This window comes from Triticum dicoccoides, chromosome 4B, assembly GCF_002162155.2.
Source record: "Triticum dicoccoides isolate Atlit2015 ecotype Zavitan chromosome 4B, WEW_v2.0, whole genome shotgun sequence".
In the NCBI taxonomy this organism is placed as follows: Eukaryota; Viridiplantae; Streptophyta; class Magnoliopsida; order Poales; family Poaceae; genus Triticum; species Triticum dicoccoides.
This window is the reverse complement of record NC_041387.1, coordinates 126546258-126567322: the sequence shown is the minus strand read 5'-3', so window position 1 is coordinate 126567322 and position 21065 is coordinate 126546258. Positions and strand designations below refer to the sequence as shown.

At 46.4% G+C, this 21065-nt stretch overlaps 1 protein-coding gene and 1 pseudogene across 1 annotated transcript; both read left to right on the top strand.

Annotated features, from left to right (window-relative positions):
* Positions 1-4527: 4527 nt before the first annotated feature.
* Positions 4528-5434, top strand: LOC119292581 (vacuolar iron transporter homolog 4-like). The gene has a single exon (XM_037571373.1). The coding sequence runs from the start codon at positions 4528-4530 to the stop codon at positions 5191-5193; it is 666 nt and encodes a 221-aa protein (XP_037427270.1). The 3' UTR covers positions 5194-5434.
* Positions 5435-9090: 3656 nt separating this feature from the next.
* LOC119292579 overlaps positions 9091-21065 on the top strand; it is a 32295-nt pseudogene continuing 20320 nt past the window's right edge.

Genomic DNA, 21065 nt, shown 5'->3' with positions numbered 1-21065 from the left:
AAGCAAAATGAGATGTCGGATATAGATGGTTGGATGGCATAGATCATTTGTATTCATTAAATTCGTGCTTTTATAAGTAGTGGTAGAGTAGATAGGTGTTTCTTTTTTGCGGGCCGAGTAGATAAGTGTAGTTGCAATCTCAAGTGAGGAGCGAAGTTAGCCCCTTGTCTAGCAAGGAGCAACCTACAACCTAGCAGCTGTCTGGTGGAAGGTAGTATCAAGATATCCATAATAACAAAACTGTTCATATAACTGTATAAGAAACATGCACATTTTTCATGGTGCTAAAATTACTGGCTGCCGAGTTATATTTGCCAGTCGGGTACCACGTGGCAGATATGTGCCCTCGAGTAGATTGAACCCAATAAGGTACTCCCTCCGATCCATATTACTTGCGATGATTCAGCTTTAGAGAAAAAAAATCATCTACTTGTCCGGACAAAAACGGCCTCCAACGGTCTCAAATGAAGAGGAGTAGTAGGGAGTTTGGACTGTCCGGAACCCCTACCGTAGTGTCAAATGAAGGGGAGTGGTAGGAAGTGCAATAAAATAGAAAATATTCTTCACAAATTTAGTGTTATCTCTTTTCAAAAAGAGATATTACCTCTGCCAAAAAATAAAGACTTCCATTTATACTATGTATCTTCATTCAAAATAAAGATGGCATACATGTTTTTTTTGTGAGATACATGTGGATATTACATACGTATTGAAGTTGATATGCAATTCTCCATTAGTACAACATTTTTTCTATGGAATCTGGTAGTTCAGTGTTCCAAACAATTTTCTAGTACTACAGCATCGGTGTCTGCATTGCCGGAAGACAAAGACAACCCAAGACGTTGAGTTCTTTATATATAACATCTCCGGTTGAAGCAGCAGGACGCCACCGATTTTACCGATGACTCAAAGGCATTGCTTGTCCTACTCCGGTACTGCCAGGCTGCCAGCCACGCGTGTAAGAAACAAGGCAAGACAAACAATCCAAGTTCTTACAAAACTGGATAGGAGTTTCCACCGGCTCGACGTTCATTCCCGCGGAAACGGGAGACCGATAGTGATCCACCAAGGCGGACGTCGTCTTGGACATCTGAGTTGGTATTGGTCTTCGGTTGTGAATCTTTGACCGCTTGTTCTTTTCAATATGATATCCAAACGATATGTCTATGTGTACATAGATAGTAACAAAATCCATAATTAGCTTGTTTTTGATAATTAGGCAAGGTTACCTCAGTTTGGACATCAAGCTCCAGTAAATAAAACAATAATGCTGCTACCATTTTCTTTGAGCGGGGATTGAAGCCCCTCTACAACAAAAACAATATGGATTCGTGCATTCGCGAAGATCGGTTTGGAGGGACAGGAAGAAGCGAAGGTACCCTTCTAGTCTCGAGCTCGAATGCCCCCGGATGAATAGTAAAATATAAAAGAAATTGGATTTCTTTGGCAAACTTTAATACATGCTTGAAGTGCCTATAAATTTTCATTACAAAATCACATTGATGAAAGTCATGGCAAAAAGAAAACAAAATCAGAGGTCCAAAATGCGTTTGAAAGCAGCATTTTCAGAGCATCGATTTTTCTTTACCACACCTTCCACCAATGTGATTTCATGATGAAAATTTACATGCACTTCAAACATTCCTTAAAGTTTGCCAAAAAAAAAATCGGAATTTTATTATAAAAAACTATTTTTTGAATGTACTGTTCTTCCAGCAACATTTGAGCTTTAGATTAGAAACTCCACACCTAGGAAGAAGGCCTTTTTCTGGCACGACAACTGGAGCTGCCGTGGATCCATTCGCCAATGTCCCCGAAACTTTTTAAACCCTGCTATACACACACGATTTTTGTACGACGCTGAGATCGCGCCATACGGATGCACGACAGCAGCATTGCTCCACCGTTTGATATGACATCTCGTGTGTGTAGTTTCGTGTGCATGCAGTTTCGAAACTTTTTTAAGGTTGCCTCACGCAAGAACATAGCCAATTCCACCGCGCGACCCCAAATGGACGTCTGTTTTGCCCGGATTCTGTCTGTTTGTGTAGGGTAATGGGGTCGTGTCCGGGCAGTTTCTAGAATGCGGTGGCCGTGCGCCTAACGCGCGGACGCATCCTGGCCGCGTACATTTTTCTTTGCAAGCCCTTAACTTTTTTCCATTATTCATTTTTGTACATGAAAATACATCATCAAATTTGACTAGAAAAGCAAGACAAAAAAAACACAAGGATACATTTTAGAAGATATCCAACTTCCATAACTGCTCTTGTAAGTTGCATTAATGCTTTCTCGATGCATTCATTGTTGATCTGCGGAGGAGGCTCGATCTTGCGTGCTTCTTTCTTCTTCGAGTCTAAAGAAGTAGAGGTTGCTTCTTCGCATATTGTCTCATGTCTAGCCTCTAATCTAGCAACAAGTGCACTTGTCTCATCTACAGCCTCTATGCTAGCTAAAAGTGCACGAACATCTACTAAATTGCGCTCTATAATATATCGATATACTCTGCTTCCCAATACCAAAACTTGCATCCATGCTACACAATAAAATTTGAAGTTAGCACAACTAGTCAAATCTAGAGCATAAACCGAAGCTAAAAAAAGCACATACCCCATCGTTTAAGCACTTGATGAACACTCATCCGGGATGTTCCGTCGTTGTAGACACGCGGCGCACGACCTTCTTTGGGCAGTGGTCGCACTTAATGAGTGGCAATGGTGCGCCGATGAGCTTTTGGGCTAGCACCGAGCCCGGCCGACCGCCATTCGTGTATCTGCCGGCGGACCACCGACGATGCAGATCCGAGCGGCTAGAGGAGGAGCCACTGCCTGCATGTGGCCTTGCGGCCCTGCCAGGGCCTTCCGGCCAGGTGCCCGGCCAGTCCATGGCGCGGCACGGCCTCCCACAGCCGGGCGAGCTCAAGATCGACCGGATCCGCCCCAAATCCGGCCGGCGGGTGCGCAAACCAGGTGGCCGTGGTTGGGTAGCTCGTGGGCGCCCAGGGGAAGGGGCTGGGCGAGTGCGCGTCCGAGCTGCACGACTGCAATGGCAGGGGCGGCGGCGGCGAGGGGAAGAGTGAAGAAGAGTGGAGGGGGTGCGGCCGGAGGGAGGGAGGGGCGGATAGAAAAAGGCGTCTCTCTACCACCGACGGGCGGGCCAGGGGAGGACACGCACAGACGGCCCGCGCGTCCACGTGCTGTCCGTTTCACTCCAAAAGCGGCGCAAATTTGGGCCAGGGATGAGTCGAAAACGGACAAAAGTCTGTTTGCGTTCGCGCGTTGAGCCGTCTGGTTCGTCCGTTTTACCCCAAACGGACGCGCGCGGACATGATGGGGTCGCGCGGTGGAGTTGGCCTAACTATTAGTAAGGAGTTGCACAACCTCACATAGATCCGCCTTATGGCAAGACTATCCACACCCACACAACTTGTAGAGTATTCCAACTTCTGGATGCCAATTTCTTCCACTTTGTTTAGATATAAGCTTGAAGATAAATTTTACATTAGGACCCCCCCAAGAAAATAAAATTACAAACCAGTCCTAACATTTTACAAAAAGGCCTAAGATCATGGTGCAACGTTGCAATTCAATCGACGGGGGCGAAACCATTGGCACGATGGGTTGTCCACAGCTCCAGCACCGACGGATTGCCAGGCAGAAGGATTGTAGAAATCGAGCTGATCCCAAACTGCGTCCCCTTTTGTTCGTAGGCCGAGAGGAATGAGTAGGCGGCTTCAAAGTGCACCGAGAGTTCCAAGTGCTCGCCTTTTGAACAGAATATGCAGGTCGGCTGCCGTCCAGGTGTGTCTTCGACAGATCTTCTTGGATCCGGTACGCTTTGGTGTCCGATGGATCCATCTCCATTCGGTCGATTTTTGTGTTCTTTGGAGTATTTGGAGGCTCTTTTGGCCTCTTCTTCTGCGGGCGGCTATTTGCTACGTAGATCGCGGACTAACGTCTTTTGACCTACATCGATGGCTTCGCGGCCACCACTTCTACAAGCTCATGATTTTAAACAAGTTTTCTTCGGCCCAGAGGCTGCATCGAGCTTTGTTCACGAGGCATCGTGGCGGATACAGGAGGAAGATGACTTCCGCACAACTAAGAGTTATGATGTAATTTCTTTTCCGTAAGGGTTTGTTTGTAAGTACTTCTCATACTTAATTTATGGCCTTATGCCTTTTCGAAAAGAAAAAAATATATCTGAAAGTATATGCAATACTGTAAGACACATCTAATCACCACATTTCCTACGAACACCAGAACAACTCCGGAGAATTAAATGATGTCGAAAGCACATAAATTATGCATATTACCATACATATATAGATAGTGAAAATAACAGCATGTACGAAAATCCTGGTTATTCCTAAGGAGACGTCACATGGTGCATCACTACAGATGTTACCTTCACATAATCGTCTCGCTGCTCTACTGCCTCGTCGATATATATACGGGGTCTTGTGTTCGCCACACTCTCGTATGCTTTTGTGCGTGTGGCACTCGCACGCCTCTGCTCCCACATAAAATGGCCACCGACAATGACACCAAGCTCGCTGTAGCAGAGCTCGGCCCAACCCCCGCGCCGGAGGCCATGAAACTCTGCACCGTCTGCGTAGCCACGGCGACCCACGACGCCATGTCGCTGCCGTCACAGCAGGGGCAGTGGCTGCGCGCCGCCGTCCTCGGCGCAAGCGACGGCCTCGTCTCCACCTCGGCGCTCATGCTCGGCATCGGCGCGGCACGACCCGCCGACCCGCGGGCAGCGCTCCTGTCGGGCGTGGCGGGCCTCGTCGCCGGCGCCTGCAGCATGGCCATCGGCGAGTACGTATCGGTCCACGCGCAGCTGGACGTGGAGCTGGCCGGGCTTAAGCGGCTCGAGGAGGCGCGCGGGTACCCGGCGGACCGGGCGGGGCTGCCGAACCCGTGCCACGCGTCGGCGGCCTCGGCGCTGTCCTTCGCGGCCGGTGCGGCCATCCCGCTGCTCGCGGCGTGGTTCGTGACAAGCTACGGGGTGCGGGTCGCCGTGGTCGTCGCGACGGCGACTCTGGCCTTGGCGGTGTTCGGCGCCCTCGGGGCGGTGCAGGGCCGCGCTCCAGGGGGGCGGGCTGGGCTGAGGGCCGCACTGGGAGGATTGGTGGCGATGGGGGTCACCTACGGTCTCATGAAACTGTTCCGGACTCATTCAGATTGATATATGGCTTGAACTTCTTCTTTTTTTTGGCGGGTGAAGCTTGAACAAACTTGTCATGGGTGTGTTTCTCTTCTTCTTTTTTGATGAGGGAAAAAACAGTAGGTGAATTGCCTGCGTGGTTAGCAAATCCTAGCTTGTGATGTACAGTAGTATATACAATTAAGATTTGTTCACTAGTAGCATGCTTGTTGGCAAAAGCGCTTCTAACGCTCGTGTCATGTAAAGCTGTCACGTGAGTAGTCATACAAGGTATTCGACATGGTATAACTTATGTATCTGTTATTACTTGATTTTCGGTATTGTTATATCAAAAATAGATTATTATTAATGATGTTTTTAATTGAAAAAATAAAATAGAATTCAAAGATTAAAACAAGTATTAATTATTTGAGTGACTAATTCAGAAAATCGTAAGAGAGAAACTATCATTTCATATATTTTAGAAGAAAAAAATTCAATAATTTGAGTAACATTTCAATAATTTCAAAAAAAAATAAACATTTTCAGTAACTTAATTTTTTAAACATAAATTTAAACCATTTCATAATTTTCATAAACACACAATCATATTTTTGCAATTTTCAAAAACACACATATAACCAATACTTGCTTAAGAAAGATTATTAGTAGCAGTGATAATGGAGCAATTCGAGTGTTCCAGGTTGCGCTAAGGAGTGCGCTCCCCTAAAGGATTTCCTTCGGAACAAAGGTATCGTTTTCGCTAGTGTCGACATCAGGAATGATAGGGATGTTCTCGCAAACAGTTTCCTCAAAATCCCAATAGAGTGTCACATCGATCTTTAAGAGGAGCTCATGATCAAAGGAGGAAATCTTAGGGATTCCATGGCAGATTTGGCAGGAGCCGTCATAGACAAATCTTACTTGAGTATGAAGTCGTCTTTTCCCAAGGGTCTGCATGACTACTGGGAATGGAAGCCGCTTTCCCTTGAACATCTGAAATATGCGGCAATTGTAAGTGAAAACTTCAAAAAAAAATGATTTTCTGTCTTTATATTTTTGTTTTACTACAACAATAGTACTTTTTCCTCTTTACGTATATCTTCATTTTCATCCGTTTTTTGTTTTAGGATGGTATGTGAGCTACGAGCTCTACCGCCGAGTTTTGTCGATGAAGTACATGATGCATCCCCGTTGTCTTCCTGACCGCAGATGCCGTTGATGTTTCGGAGCAGAACTCCAACTGAGTAGAATGGTCATGGTGGACGTTTATGTGGATGTTTCTGTGAGGAATGGACTCCTGGAAGACTTTCATTTCTTTTTTTGTATAATCAATGAGTACTTTTAGTTTAATCCTATGGAGTACCGTTTTGTTATTCAGTATCGTGTTTGGCTTGTCTCATGTGATTTGTAAATAATATTTTTATGTTTTTTCATGTTACAAGTTCATTGTTGACGTTTGCGCGAGTTCATGTAAATTTAGGTAACCTGTTGAAGTGGCGCATATGTATTCTTTGAGAGAAGCATTTTTTTTGTTTGGCTTATTTTCAGCGCCGTTTGTTTGTGTTTGAATTGTTGTTTTTTACACGTTCGCACAAGAGAGGCACGTCTGCTAACGTACGACGCAACATTTCAGTACCCTGTTTTTGTGTTCTTCGGGACCGTGCCTTTAGAAGCCTGCCGAGGCTTCACTCCCGTGCCTCTTCTTTTCCGCTATTTCTGTACCTCACGTGACACACGTGGTGTCTGCTTGTGCTGGTGTCACACGGCAGTTTCTCTTGAGACTGAACAACCGTGCCTCTTCCATCACTCTTTTGTGCGTCCAGCTGGTTTGTACCCGTGCCTCGAGAACCCCGAGAAGCCGCAAGTGCGTGACTTTATACGCTTCAGTTCCGTGTCTCCTGTACGTGCATTTGCTTGTCTCAGGCGTCATGTTGGCTGTGACTCTACGTGCCTCTGGTGCAGATGTCCGTCCGTGACATCACGCATATGTATTGTTTGGGAGAAGCGTTTTTTTGTTTGGCTTTACAGCGCCATTTGTTTGTGTTTGAATTGTTGTCTTTTACACGTTCGCACAAGAGAGGCACGTCTGCTAACGTACGAAGCAACATTTCAGTACCCTGTCTTTTTGTTCTTCGGGACCGTGCCTTTATCAGCCTGGCATCCGTGTCTGTGGAGGCTTCACTCCCGTGGCTTCTTTTCCGCTATTTCTGTACCTCACGTGACACACGTGATGTCTGCTTGTGTTGGTGTCACACGACAATTTCTCTTGAGACTGAACAACCGTGCCTCTTCCATCACTCTTTTGTGCGTCCAGCTGGTCTGTACCCGTGCCTCGAGAACTCCGAGAAGCCGCAATTGCGTGACTGTATATGCTTCAGTTCCGTGTCTCCTGTTCGTGCATTTGCTTGTCTCAGGCGTCATGTTGGATGTGACTCTACGTGCCTCTGGTCAGACGTCCGTCCGTGATGTTATGCATATGTATTGTTTGGGAGAAGCGTTTTTTTGTTTGGCTTATATTCAGCGCCGTTTGTTTGTGTTTGAATTGTTGTCCTTTACACGTTGTCACAAGAGAGGCACGTCTGCTAACGTAAGAGGCAACATTTCAGTAACTTGTCTTTGTGTTCTTCGGTACCGTGCCTTTAGTATCCTGGCACCCGTGTCTGCGGAGGCTTCACTCCCGTGGCTTCTTTTCCGCTATTTCTGTACCTCACGTGACACACGTGATGTCTGTATGTGCTGGTGTCACACGGCAGTTTCTCTTGAGACTGCACAACCGTGCCTCTGCCACCACTCTATTGTGCATCCAGCTGGTTTGTACCTGTGCCTCAAGAACGCCATTTCCAAAGCCGTGCCTGTGTGCCGAGAAGCCACAATTCCGTGCCTGTATACGCTACAGTTCTGTGCTTCCTGTGTGTGCATTCGTGTTACTCAGGGGACACACTGGCTGTGACTGTCAGACGTCCGTCCGTGAGGGGATGCGGTGGCTGTTACTCGTCGTGCCTGTGCTTCTACACGCCTGTGCGTCCGGAGTCTTTAAAACTGTGGCTCTCCGACTTGTGCCGTTGATTTGCTTCAAGTATTGATGTATCTCACGTGATACATGCCATGACTCTCGAACAGAGTGTTGTCATCGGTGCCTCTTGGAGGTCTCTTTTTTGCATTCAGATGATTTGTATACAGAGGATTTAGGTTGAGATTGAAAAACAAGACAGAAAAGATCACGTGGCTCGCGAAGCCGACGCATATGCCTGTATAGGCTATGTTTCTGTGCCTTTGTTTTCTGCATTGACGTGTTTACGTTGAGTTTCTGCCTGCATGTGTACGTGCATGTTGTGATAGCGACTGGTATCTGCAAAAGTTGTACGCTCGTGCCTGTGGAATAGACATGTATGTGCGTCTTGTGCCTGGATACCCGTGCCTGACGTGAAACCAACCTTGACTCTCGAGGGACAGATGGTGTGAATCTAGCTAGATGAGGGACGAATGAGTTCTGGCCTTCGGATCTAAGGTGTACAGTAGGCTGTTCGTTTGCTTCATTGGATTCTTCCATCGGTGGTCTTTGTTAAAAGGAGGAATTGATGACCGATGTGGTGGTTGTTCGATGTGACTATTCAGTGTGTCAGTTACCGTAAAATAAAGTTAGAGGCTCCTCGGTTTCTCCATGGTATCAATTATTTGTGCACAGCCGTGACTTTAGGAACTGCATGGTTCCATGAGGTTCGGAAGCACAACCGTCTATACGCTGCTCCTAGTTCACACGTTAATCCGTATGGTAACCCAAACGTCCCTCGCCAAGGTTAGATACTGGCCGTGTTTGTGAGGTCTCCACGTCGTATTGTAGCCGCAGAACATCAGGTAGTTCCCACCCTCCTTACCACTCCCTAACCTTGTCGCAGGGTCTTAGGAGTCTCCATTGGCACCTTGCTGCTCGTTGCCATGGATGACTTTTTGAACACCACCGAGTACCATCCGATAGTTGCAGATGGTAACACGAAGCTCGACGTGTGGTACACCAACGAGCCTGGCAAGGTGGAGGAGATCATTGCCTTGTACGAGGACTGGTTGCGCGAGGAGAAGTACAAGTTTGTTGGTCTCGGCATGGAGTTCACACGAAAGGATTGGTATGGGTGTAGAAAAGTCGCCGTCATGCAACTGGCTATGCAGAATCATGTTTTGGTCTATCACTTCTGCAAGGCCAGGATGGAGTGCCCTGTCCTGAAGGATTTCCTTGAGAATAGAGGTATAACTTTCTCTAGTGTGGGCGTCAGGAATTTTAGAGATGCTCTTTTTCAAGATTTCATCAGAATTCCAGAAGGGTACCACGTTGACATCCAAGAGAAGTTCATGATAAAAGGCGGTCAAGAAAGGGATTCCATGGAGGACTTAGCAGGAGCTATCATTGACGAAACTTACTCCAAGCTGGAGTCCTCTTTTCCAGAGCTTCTTCGTCACTACTGGGATTGGAAGCCACTTACCTTTGATCACCTGAAATATGGAGCTACTGTAAGTGAAGATTTCATTTTCGTTAGTTTCTGCCTTTCTTGCAAGAACAGTATGTTTTTTTATTTTTTTTGGACATTGATGTTTTCATTTGGTTTTCCTTTAGGAAGGGTATGTGAGCTATGAGATGTACCGCCGGTTTCTGTCGATGAGCGACATCCTTCATCGTCGATGTATTTCTGATGTCAGATGGCGAGGACGTTTTTGAGGATTGTGTGCTGAATTGGTTATTTGATAGTTATTATATTGGGTAATATTACATCAACTGGTGAATTTGTAATTGTGGTGGTTTTATTTTGAACCAGATGGAGTTGACTGGTTTGGGAATTTAAGTTTATTTTCGTTCCATCATGTTTTTCTTGACTGGGTGCCTTCAAGAATATTTTCCTCTATGATTTCTTGCTATTTGTTGGTGTCGGTGTCAAAACCGGCGGATCTCGGGTAGGGGGTCCCGAACTGTGCGTCTAGGCGGATGGTAACAGGAGACAAGGGACACGATGTTTTTACCCAGGTTCGGGCCCTCTCGATGGAGGTAAAACCCTATTCCTGCTTGATTGATATTGATGATATGGGTAGTACAAGAGTGGATCTACCACGAGATCAAGGAGGCTAAACCCTAGAAGCTAGCCTATGGTATGATTGTTGTAATGGTTGTGTTGTCCTACGGATAAAAACCCTCCGGTTTATATAGACACCGGAGAGGGCTAGGGTTACACAGAGTCGGTTACAATGGTAGGAGATCTACATATCTGTATCGCCAAGCTTGCCTTCCACGCCAAGGAAAATCCCATCCGGACACGGGACGAAGTCTTCAATCTTGTATCTTCATAGTCTTGGAGTCCGGCTGACGATAATAGTCCGGCTGTCCGGACACCCCCTAGTCCAGGACTCCCTCAGTAGGCCCTGAACCAGGCTTCAATGACGATGAGTCCGGCGCGCATATTGTTCGGCATTGCAAGGCGGGTTCCTCCTCCGAATAATTCATAGAAGATTGTGAACACAAGGATAGTGTCCGGCTCTACAAAACTATTTCCACATTCCACCGTAGAGAGAATAATATGTACACAAGTTCAATCTGCTGACGTATTTTGTGGCATGACGTCATACCACCACCAAGCCTTTACTTGAATCATTTTTTATTATACCACCTCAGCGCGTTTAGCGAAGCGGTTTCCTTGGCACGTCTTGTCGAAGCAGAGATTGTGTTCCCCTTATTCCGAGATTCCCATCAATACGGACGTGGGTAACCCAACCGCACCATTGATGGTGGCGCTTGGGAGATAAGCGAGTTTTACCAGGCCGGTGGGGACGCATAGTCTTCGTCCGCCTATATATAAGGGGATAAGGATCCACCTTTTACCTACGCCTTCTTCCTCCTTTGCTTATCCATCTCCGCGCACTCGAGCTCCAGCGCCCAAGTCCGCACACCTCGCCTCAACCTCCTCCAGTCATGTCCGGAGCGGGAGGCAAGTGGTTGGCCTTCTCCGTTACGGAGGAGCACATCAAAAAGCTGCGCGGCGCCGGATACCTTTCCAGCGACATCGCGCACTGGCTGCCCGACGAGGGGCAGCTCATCCCCACCCCGAGGCCCCATGAGAGGGTCGTATTCCTTCCCCACTTCCTCCGCGGACTGGGCTTCCCACTTCATCCCTTCGTCCGGGGGCTCATGTTCTACTACGACCTGGACTTCCACGATCTGGCGCCAAACTTCATCCTCAACATCTCGGCGTTTATCGTCGTGTGCGAGGCCTTTCTCTGCATCCGGCCCCACTTCGGCTTGTGGCTCAAGACCTTCAATTCAAGCCGAAGGTAGTGAAGGGCGTCCAAGTGGAGTGCGGAGGCGCCATGGTGGGCAAGATGCCCAACGTCCTCTGGCTCGAGGGCGCCTTTGTGGAAACCATCAAAGGGTGGCAATCGGGGTGGTTCTATATCACCGAGCCGCGGGACCCTAAATGGGCAGCGGCCCCCGAGTTCAGATCTGGTGCCCCTATGCAGTTCACCTCCTAGAAAAAGAAGGGCTTGCTATAGGGCAGTTCGGAGGAGCTGACCGGACTCCAGTCCTGTCTCCAGACCTTGGTGAACAAGAAGCTCAAGCTTGTCAACGTGATCCAGGTCATGCTCGTCCACCGGATTCTCCCATGCCAACAACGGGCCTTCAATTCATGGGAGTTCCATCCGGCACATCACCGGACCCTGAGCGGGCTCTTCGACACAATGTACGAAGCTGCCTGGAGGGTGCTGTTCAAGGGCGGAGAAGCCCCCGCATCCACGACGGAAGACCGCGGATTCAGCACCAAGTGAAGGAAATATGCCCTAGAGGCAATAATAAAGTTATTATTTATTTCCTCATATCATGATAAATGTTTATTATTCATGCTAGAATTGTATTAACCGGAAACATGATACATGTGTGAATACATAGACAAACATATAGTCACTAGTATGCCTCTATTTGACTAGCTCATTAATCAAAGATGGTTATGTTTCCTAACCATAGACATGTGTTGTCATTTGATTAATGGGATCACATCATTAGGAGAATGATGTGATTGACATGACCCATCCCGTTAGCTTAGCACATGATCGTTTAGTATTTTGCTATTGCTTTCTTCATGACTTATACATGTTCCCGTAACTATGAGAATTATGCAACTCCCGTTTACCGGAGGAACACTTTGGGTACTACCAAACGTCACAACGTAACTGGGTGATTATAAAGGAGTACTACAGGTGTCTCCGAAGGTACATGTTGAGTTGGCGTATTTCGAGATTAGGTTTTGTCACTCCGATTGTCGGAGAGGTATCTCTGGGCCCTCTCGGTAATACTCATCACTTAAGCCTTGCAAGCATTATAACTAATGAGTTAGTTATGAGATGACGTATTACAGAACGAGTAAAGAGACTTGCGGGTAACGAGATTGAACTAGGTATTGGATACCGACGATCAAATCTCGGGCAAGTAACATACCGATGACAAAGGGAACAACGTATGTTGTTATGCGGTTTGACCGATAAAGATCTTCGTAGAATATGTAGGAACCAATATGGGCATCCAGGTCCCGCTATTGGTTATTGACCGAGAATGGTTTTAGGTCATGTCTACATAGTTCTCGAACCCGTAGGGTCCGCACGCTTAACGTTTCGATGACAATTTTATTATGAGTTTATAAGTTTTGATGTACCGAAGTTTGTTCGGAGTCCCGGATGTGATCACGGACATGACGAGGAGTCTCGGAATGGTCGAGACATAAAGATTGATATATTGGAAGCCTATGTTTGGACATCGGAATAGTTCCGGGTGAAATCGGCATCTTACCGGAGTACCGGGAGGTTACCGGAACCCCCCGGGGGGTTAATGGGCCTACATGGGCAAAGAGGGAGAAGAGGGAAGGAGCGAGGAGGGGGCCGCGCGCCCCTCCCCCTCCTAGTCCGAATAGGACAAGGGAAGGGGGGCGGCGCCCCCCCTTTCCTTCCCCTCTTCCTCCTCTTTCCCCCCTTCTCCTACTCCTACTTGGAAAGAGGGAGTCCTACTCCCGGTGGGAGTAGGACTCCCCCCTTGGCGCGCCCTCTAGGCCGGCCGCCTCCTTCCCCCTGGCTCCTTTATATACGGGGGCGGGGGGCACCCCAAAGACACACAAGTTGATCTACGGATCGTTCCTTAGCCGTGTGCGGTGCCCCCTTCCACCATATTCCACCTCGGTCATATCGTCGCGGAGTTTAGGCGAAGCCCTGCGCCGGTAGAACATCATCATCGTCACCACGCCGTCATGCTGACGGAACTCATCTCCGGAGCCTTTGCTGGATCGGAGGGCCGGAGATTGTCATCGAGCTGAACGTGTGCTGAACTCGGAGGCTCCGTACGTTCGGTGCTTGGATCGGTCGGATCATGAAGATGTACGACTACATCAACCGCGTTGTGCTAATGCTTCCGCTTACGGTCTACGAGGGTACGTGGACAAACACTCTCCCCTCTCGTTGCTATATCATCACCATGATCTTGTGTGTGCGTAGGAAATTTTTTGAAATTACTACGTTCCCCAACAGTGGCATCCGAGCTAGGTTTTATGCGTTGATGTTATATGCACGAGTAGAACACAAGTGAGTTGTGGGCGATACAAGTCATACTGCTTACCAGCATGTCATACTTTGGTTCGGCGGTATTGTGAGATGAAGCGGCCCGGACCAATATTACGCATACGCTTACGCGAGACTGGTTTCACCGTTACGAGCACTCATGCTTAAAGGTGACTGGCGGGTGTCTGTCTCTCTCACTTTAGCTGAATCGAGTGTGGCTACGCCCGGTCCTTGCGAAGGTTAAAACAGCACCAACTTGACGAACTATCGTTGTGGTTTTTGATGCGTAGGTAAGAACGGTTCTTGCTAAGCCCGTAGCAGCCACGTAAAATTTGCAACAACAAAGTAGAGGACGTCTAACTTGTTTTTGCAGGGCATGTTGTGATGTGATATGGTCAAGACGTGATGCTATATTTTATTGTATGAGATGATCATGTTTGGTAACCGAAGTTATCGGCAACTGGCAGGAGCCATATGGTTGTCGCTTTATTGTATGAAATGCAAACGCCCTGTAATTGCTTTACTTTATCACTAAGCGGTAGCGATAGTCGTAGAAGCAATAGATGGCGTAACGACAACGATGCTACGATGGAGATCAAGGTGTCGCGCCAGTGACGATGGTGATCATGACGGTGCTTCGAAGATGGAGATCACAAGCACAAGATGATGATGGCCATATCATATCACTTATATTGATTGCATGTGATGTTTATCCTTTATGCATCTTATCTTGCTTTGATTGACGGTAGCATTTTAAGATGATATCTCACTAATTATCAAGAAGTGTTCTCCCTGAGTATGCATCGTTGCGAAAGTTCTTCGTGCTGAGACACCACGTGATGATCGGGTGTGATAGGCTCTACGTTCAAATACAACGGGTGCAAAACAGTTGCACACGCGGAATACTCAGGTTATACTTGACGAGCCTAGCATATACAGATATGGCCTCGGAACACGGAGACCGAAAGGTCGAGCGTGAATCATATAGTAGATATGATCAACATAGCGATGTTCACCATTGAAACTACTCCATCTCACGTGATGATCGGACATGGTTTGGTTGATTTGGATCACATGATCACTTAGATGACTAGAGAGATGTCTGTCTAAGTGGGAGTTCTTAAGTAATATGATTAATTGAACTTAAATTTATCATGAACTTAGTACCTGATAGTATCTTGCTTGTCTATGTTTGTTTGTGGATAGATGGCTCGTGTTGTTGTTCTGTTGAATTATAATGCGTTCCTTGAGAAAGCAAAGTTGAAAGATGATGGTAGCAATTACACGGACTGGGTCCGTAACCTGAGGATTATCCTCATTGCTGCACAGAAAAGTTACGTCCTGGAAGCACCGCTGGGTGCCAGGCCTGCTGCTGATGCAACTGACGACGTTAAGAACGTCTGGCAGAGCAAAGCTGATGACTACTCTATAGTTCAGTGTGCCATGCTTTACGGCTTAGAACCGGGCCTTCAATGACGTTTTGAACTTCATGGAGCATATGAGATGTTCCAGGAGTTGAAGTTAATATTTCAAGCAAATGCCCGGATTGAGAGATATGAAGTCTCCAATAAGTTCTATAGCTGCAAGATGGAGGAGAATAGTTCTGTCAGTGAACACATACTCAAAATGTCTGGGTATAATAATCACTTGATTCAACTGGGAGTTAATCTTCCTGATGATAGTGTCATTGACAGAATTCTCCAATCACTGCCACCAAGCTACAAGAGCTTCGTGATGAACTATAATATGCAAGGGATGAACAAGACTATTCCCGAGCTCTTCGCGATGCTGAAAGCCGCGGAGGTAGAAATCAAGAAAGAGCATCAAGTGTTGATGGTTAACAAGACCATAGTTTCAAGAAGAAGGGCAAAGAAGGGGAACTTCAAAAAGAACGGCAAGCAAGTTGCTGCTCAAGAGAAGAAACCTAAGTCTGGACCTAAGCCTGAAACTGAGTGCTTCTACTCCAAGCAGACTGGAAACTGGAAGCGGAACTACCCCAAGTCTTTGGCGGATAAGAAGGATGGCAAAGTGAACAAAGGTATATGTGATATACATGTTATTAATGTGTACCTTACTAATGCTCGCAGTAGCACCTGGGTATTTGATACTGGTTCTGTTGCTAATATTTGCAACTCGAAACAGGGACTACAGATTAAGCGAAGATTAGCTAAGGACGAGGTGACGATGTGCGTGGGAAATGGTTCCAAAGTCGATGTGATCGCGGTTGGCACGCTACCTCTACATCTACCATCGGGATTAGTATTAGACCTAAATAATTGTTATTTGGTGCCAGCGTTGAGCATGAACATTATATCTGGATCTTGTTTGATGCGAGACGATTATTCATTTAAATCAGAGAATAATGGTTGTTCTATTTATATGAGTAATATCTTTTATGGTCATGCACCCTTGAAGAGTGGTCTATTTTTATTGAATCTCGATAGTAGTGATACACATATTCATAGTGTTGAAACCAAAAGATGCAGAGTTGATAATGATAGTGCAACTTATTTGTGGCACTGCCATTTAGGTCATATCGGTGTAAAGCGCATGAAGAAACTCCATACTGATGGGCTTTTGGAATCACTTGATTATGAATCACTTGGTACTTGCGAACCGTGCCTTATGGGCAAGATGACTAAAACGGCGTTCTCCGGTACTATGGAGAGAGTAACAGATTTGTTGGAAATCATACATACAGATGTATGTGGTCCAATGAATGTTGAGGCTCGTGGCAGATATCGTTATTTTCTCACCTTCACAGATGATCTAAGAAAATATGGGTATATCTACTTAATGAAACACAAGTCTGAAACATTTGAAAAGTTCAAAGAATTTCAGAGTGAAGTGGAAAATCATCGTAACAAGAAAATAAAGTTTCTACGATCTGATCGTGGAGGAGAATATTTGAGTTACGAGTTTGGTCTACACTTGAAACTATGCGGGATAGTCTCGCAACTCACGCCACCTGGAACACCACAACGAAATGGTGTGTCCGAACGTCGTAATCATACTTTACTTGATATGGTACGATCTATGCTGTCTCTTACTGATTTACCGCTATCGTTTTGGGGTTATGCTTTAGAGACGGCAGCATTCACGTTAAATAGGGCACCATCAAAATCCGTTGAGACGACGCCTTATGAACTTGGTTTGGCAAGAAACCAAAGTTGTCATTTCTTAAAGTTTGGGGCTGCGATGCTTATGTGAAGAAACTTCAACCAGATAAGCTCGAACCCAAATCGGAGAAATGTGTCTTCATAGGATACCCAAAGGAGACTATTGGGTACACCTTCTATCACAGATCTGAGGGCAAGATTTTCATTGCTAAATTCGGATCCTTTCTAGAGAAGGAGTTTCTCTCGAAAGAAGTGAGTGGGAGGAAAGTAGAACTTGATGAGATAACTGTATCTACTCCCTTATTGGAAAGTAGTTCATCACAAGAATCGGTTCCTGTGACAACTACACCAATCAGTGAGGAAGCTAATGATATTGATCATGAAACTTAAGATCAAGGTTCTACAGAACCTCGTAGGTCTACCAGAGTAAGATCCGCACCAGAGTGGTACGGTAATCCTATTCTGGAAGTCATGTTACTTGACCATGATGAACCTACGAACTATGAGGAAGCGATGATGAGCCCAGATTCCGCAAAATGGCTAGAGGCCATGAAATCTGGATGGGATCCATGTATGAAAACAAAGTATGGACTTGGGTTGACTTGCCCGATGATCGGCAAGCTATTGAGAATAAATGGATTTTTAAGAAGAAGACTGACGCTGATGGTAATGTAACTGTCTATAAAGCTCGACTTGTTGCGAAAGGTTTTCGACAAGTTCAAGGGGTTGACTACGATGAGACTTTCTCACCTGTAGCGATGCTTAAGTCTGTCCGAATCATGTTAGCCATTGCTGCATTTAATGATTATGAAATTTGGCAAATGTATGTCAAGATTGCATTCTTGAATGGATTTCTAGAAGAAGAGTTGTATATGATGTAGCCAGAAGGTTTTGTTGATCCAAAAGGTGCTAACAAAGTGTGCAAGCTCCAGCGTTCCATTTATGGACTGGTGCAAGCATCTCGGAGTTGGAATAAACGTTTTGATAGTGTGATCAAAGCATATGGTTTTATACAGACTTTTGGAGAAGCCTGTATTTACAAGTGAGTGGGAGCTCTGTAGCATTTCTAGTTTTATATGTAGATGACATATTGATTAATTGGAAATGATATAGAATTTTTGGATAGCATAAAGGGATACTTGAATAAAAGTGAAAGACCTCGGTGAAGCTGCTTATATATTAGGCATCAAGATCTATAGAGATAGATCAAGACGCTTAATAGGACTTTCACAAAGCACTTACCTTGACAAAATTTTGAAAAAGTTCAAAATGGATCAGGCAAAGAAAGGATTCTTGCCTGTGCTACAAGGTGTGAAGTTGAGTCAAACTCAATGCCTGACCACAGCAGAAGATAGAGAGAAAATGAAAGATGTTCCCTATGCTTCAGCCATAGGCTCTATCATGTATGCAATGCTGTGTACCAGACCTGACGTATGCTTAGCAATAAGCTTGGCAGGAAGGTACCAAAGTAATCCAGGAGTGGATCACTGGACAGCGGTCAAGAACATCCTGAAATACCTGAAAAGGACTAAGGATATGTTTCTCGTATATGGAGGTGACAAAGAGCTAGTCGTAAAAGGTTACGTCGATGCAAGCTTTGACACTGATCCGGACGATTCTAAATCGCAAACCGGATACGTGTTTATATTAAACGGTGGAGCTGTAAGTTGGTGCAGTTCTAAACAAAGCGTCGCGGCGGGATCTACATGTGAAGCGGAGTACATAGCTGCTTCTGAAGCAGCGAATGAAGGAGTCTGGATGAAGGAGTTCATTTCCGATCTAGGTGTCATACCTAGTGCATCGGGACCAATGAAGATCTTCTGTGACAATACTGGTGCAATTGCCTTGGCAAAGGAATCCAGATTTCACAAGAGGACCAAGCACATCAAAAGACGCTTCAATTCCATTCGGGACCAAGTCCAAGTGGGAGACATAGAGATTTGCAAGATACATACGGATCTGAATGTTGCAGACCCGTTGACTAAGCCTCTCTCATGAGCAAAACATGATCAGCACCAAGACTCCATGGGTGTTAGAATCATTACTATGTAATCTAGATTATTGACTCTAGTGCAAGTGGGAGACTGAAGGAAATATGCCCTAGAGGCAATAATAAAGTTATTATTTATTTCCTCATATCATGATAAATATTTATTATTCATGCTAGAATTGTATTAACCGGAAACATGATACATGTGTGAATACATAGACAAACATATAGTCACTAGTATGCCTCTACTTGACTAGCTCATTAATCAAAGATGGTTATGTTTCCTAACCATAGACATGTGTTGTCATTTGATTAGTGGGATCACATCATTAGGAGAATGATGTGATTGACATGACCCATCCCGTTAGCTTAGCACATGATCGTTTAGTATTCTGCTATTGCTTTCTTCATGACTTATACATGTTCCTGTAACTATGTGAATTATGCAACTTCCGTTTACCGGAGGAACACTTTGGGTACTACCAAACGTCACAACGTAACTGGGTGATTATAAAGGAGTACTACAGGTGTCTCCGAAGGTACATGTTGAGTTTGCGTATTTCGAGATTAGGTTTTGTCACTCCGATTGTCGGAGAGGTATCTCTGGGCCCTCTCGGTAATACTCATCACTTAAGCCTTGCAAGCATTATAACTAATGAGTTAGTTATGAGATGACGTATTACAGAACGAGTAAAGAGACTTGCGGGTAACGAGATTGAACTAGGTATTGGATACCGACGATCAAATCTCGGGCAAGTAACATACCGATGACAAAGGGAACAACGTATGTTGTTATGCGGTTTGACCGATAAAGATCTTCGTAGAATATGTAGGAACCAATATGGGCATCCAGGTACCACTATTGGTTATTGACCGAGAATGGTTTTAGGTCATGTCTACATAGTTCTCGAACCCGTAGGGTCCGCACGCTTAACGTTTCAATATAAGTTTTATTATGAGTTTATAAGTTTTGATGTACCGAAGTTTGTTCGGAGGCCCGTATGTGATCACAAACATGATGGGGAGTCTCAGAATGGTCGAGACATAAAGATTGATATATTGGAAGCCTATGTTTGGACATCGGAATAATTCCGGGTGAAATCGGCATTTTACCGGAGTACCGGGAGGTTACCGGAACCCCCCGGGGGGTTAATGGGCCTACATGGGCCAAGAGGGAGAAGAGGGAAAGAGCCAGGAGGGGGCCGCGCGCCCCTCCCCCTCCTAGTCCGAATAGGACAAGGGAAGGGGGGCGGCGCCCCCCCTTTCCTTCCCCTCTTCCTCCTCTTTCCCCCCTTCTCCTACTCCTACTTGGAAAGAGGGAGTCCTACTCCCGGTGGGAGTAGGACTCCCCCCCTTGGCGCGCCCTCTAGGCCGGCCGCCTCCTCCCCCTGGCTCCTTTATATACGGGGGCGGGGGGCACCCCAAAGACACACAAGTTGATCTACGGATCGTTCCTTAGCCATGTGCGGTGCCCCCTTCCACCATATTCCACCTCGGTCATATCGTCGCGGAGTTTAGGCGAAGCCCTGCGCCGGTAGAACATCATCATCGTCACCATGCCGTCGTGCTGACGGAACTCATCTCCGGAGCCTTTGCTGGATCGGAGGGCCGGAGATTGTCATCGAGCTGAACGTGTGCTGAACTCGGAGGCTCCGTACGTTCGGTGCTTGGATCGGTCGGATCGTGAAGACGTACGACTACATTAACCGCATCGTGCTAACGCTTCCGCTTACGGTCTACGAGGGTACGTGGACGAACACTCTCCCCTCTCGTTGCTATATCATCACCATGATCTTGTGTGTGCGTAGGAAATTTTTTGAAATTACTATGTTCCCCAACACCAAGCGCCCGGCCGGCGAGGTAAGCTTTGTTATCCTCTATGGGACACTTATTTTCTTTCATAGTTTGACTCTATGTGGGATTTTAAAAACTCCCAATGCCTTTGACAGGACTGGCAGAGGATGTCCGGACAGGTAGACTGTCCGGCTCCCCTTCCCGAAGACCCAGCGGACGCTCGTTTAACGGGGCTGCTAGTCCCGGCACTTTATGTGGTGCCGGAGAAGAAGGCCAAGAAGAAGGGCACGGGAACTCGAAGAAGTTCCCGGCGCCAGGTGATATCGGACTCATCGTCCGATGGCTCCGAGGCGGACTCCTCCCCCGAAGACGAGGAGGAGAAAGAGGACTCTCTCCCAGAGGAGGGAGAGAGGAAGAGGAAGGCTTCCCCAACG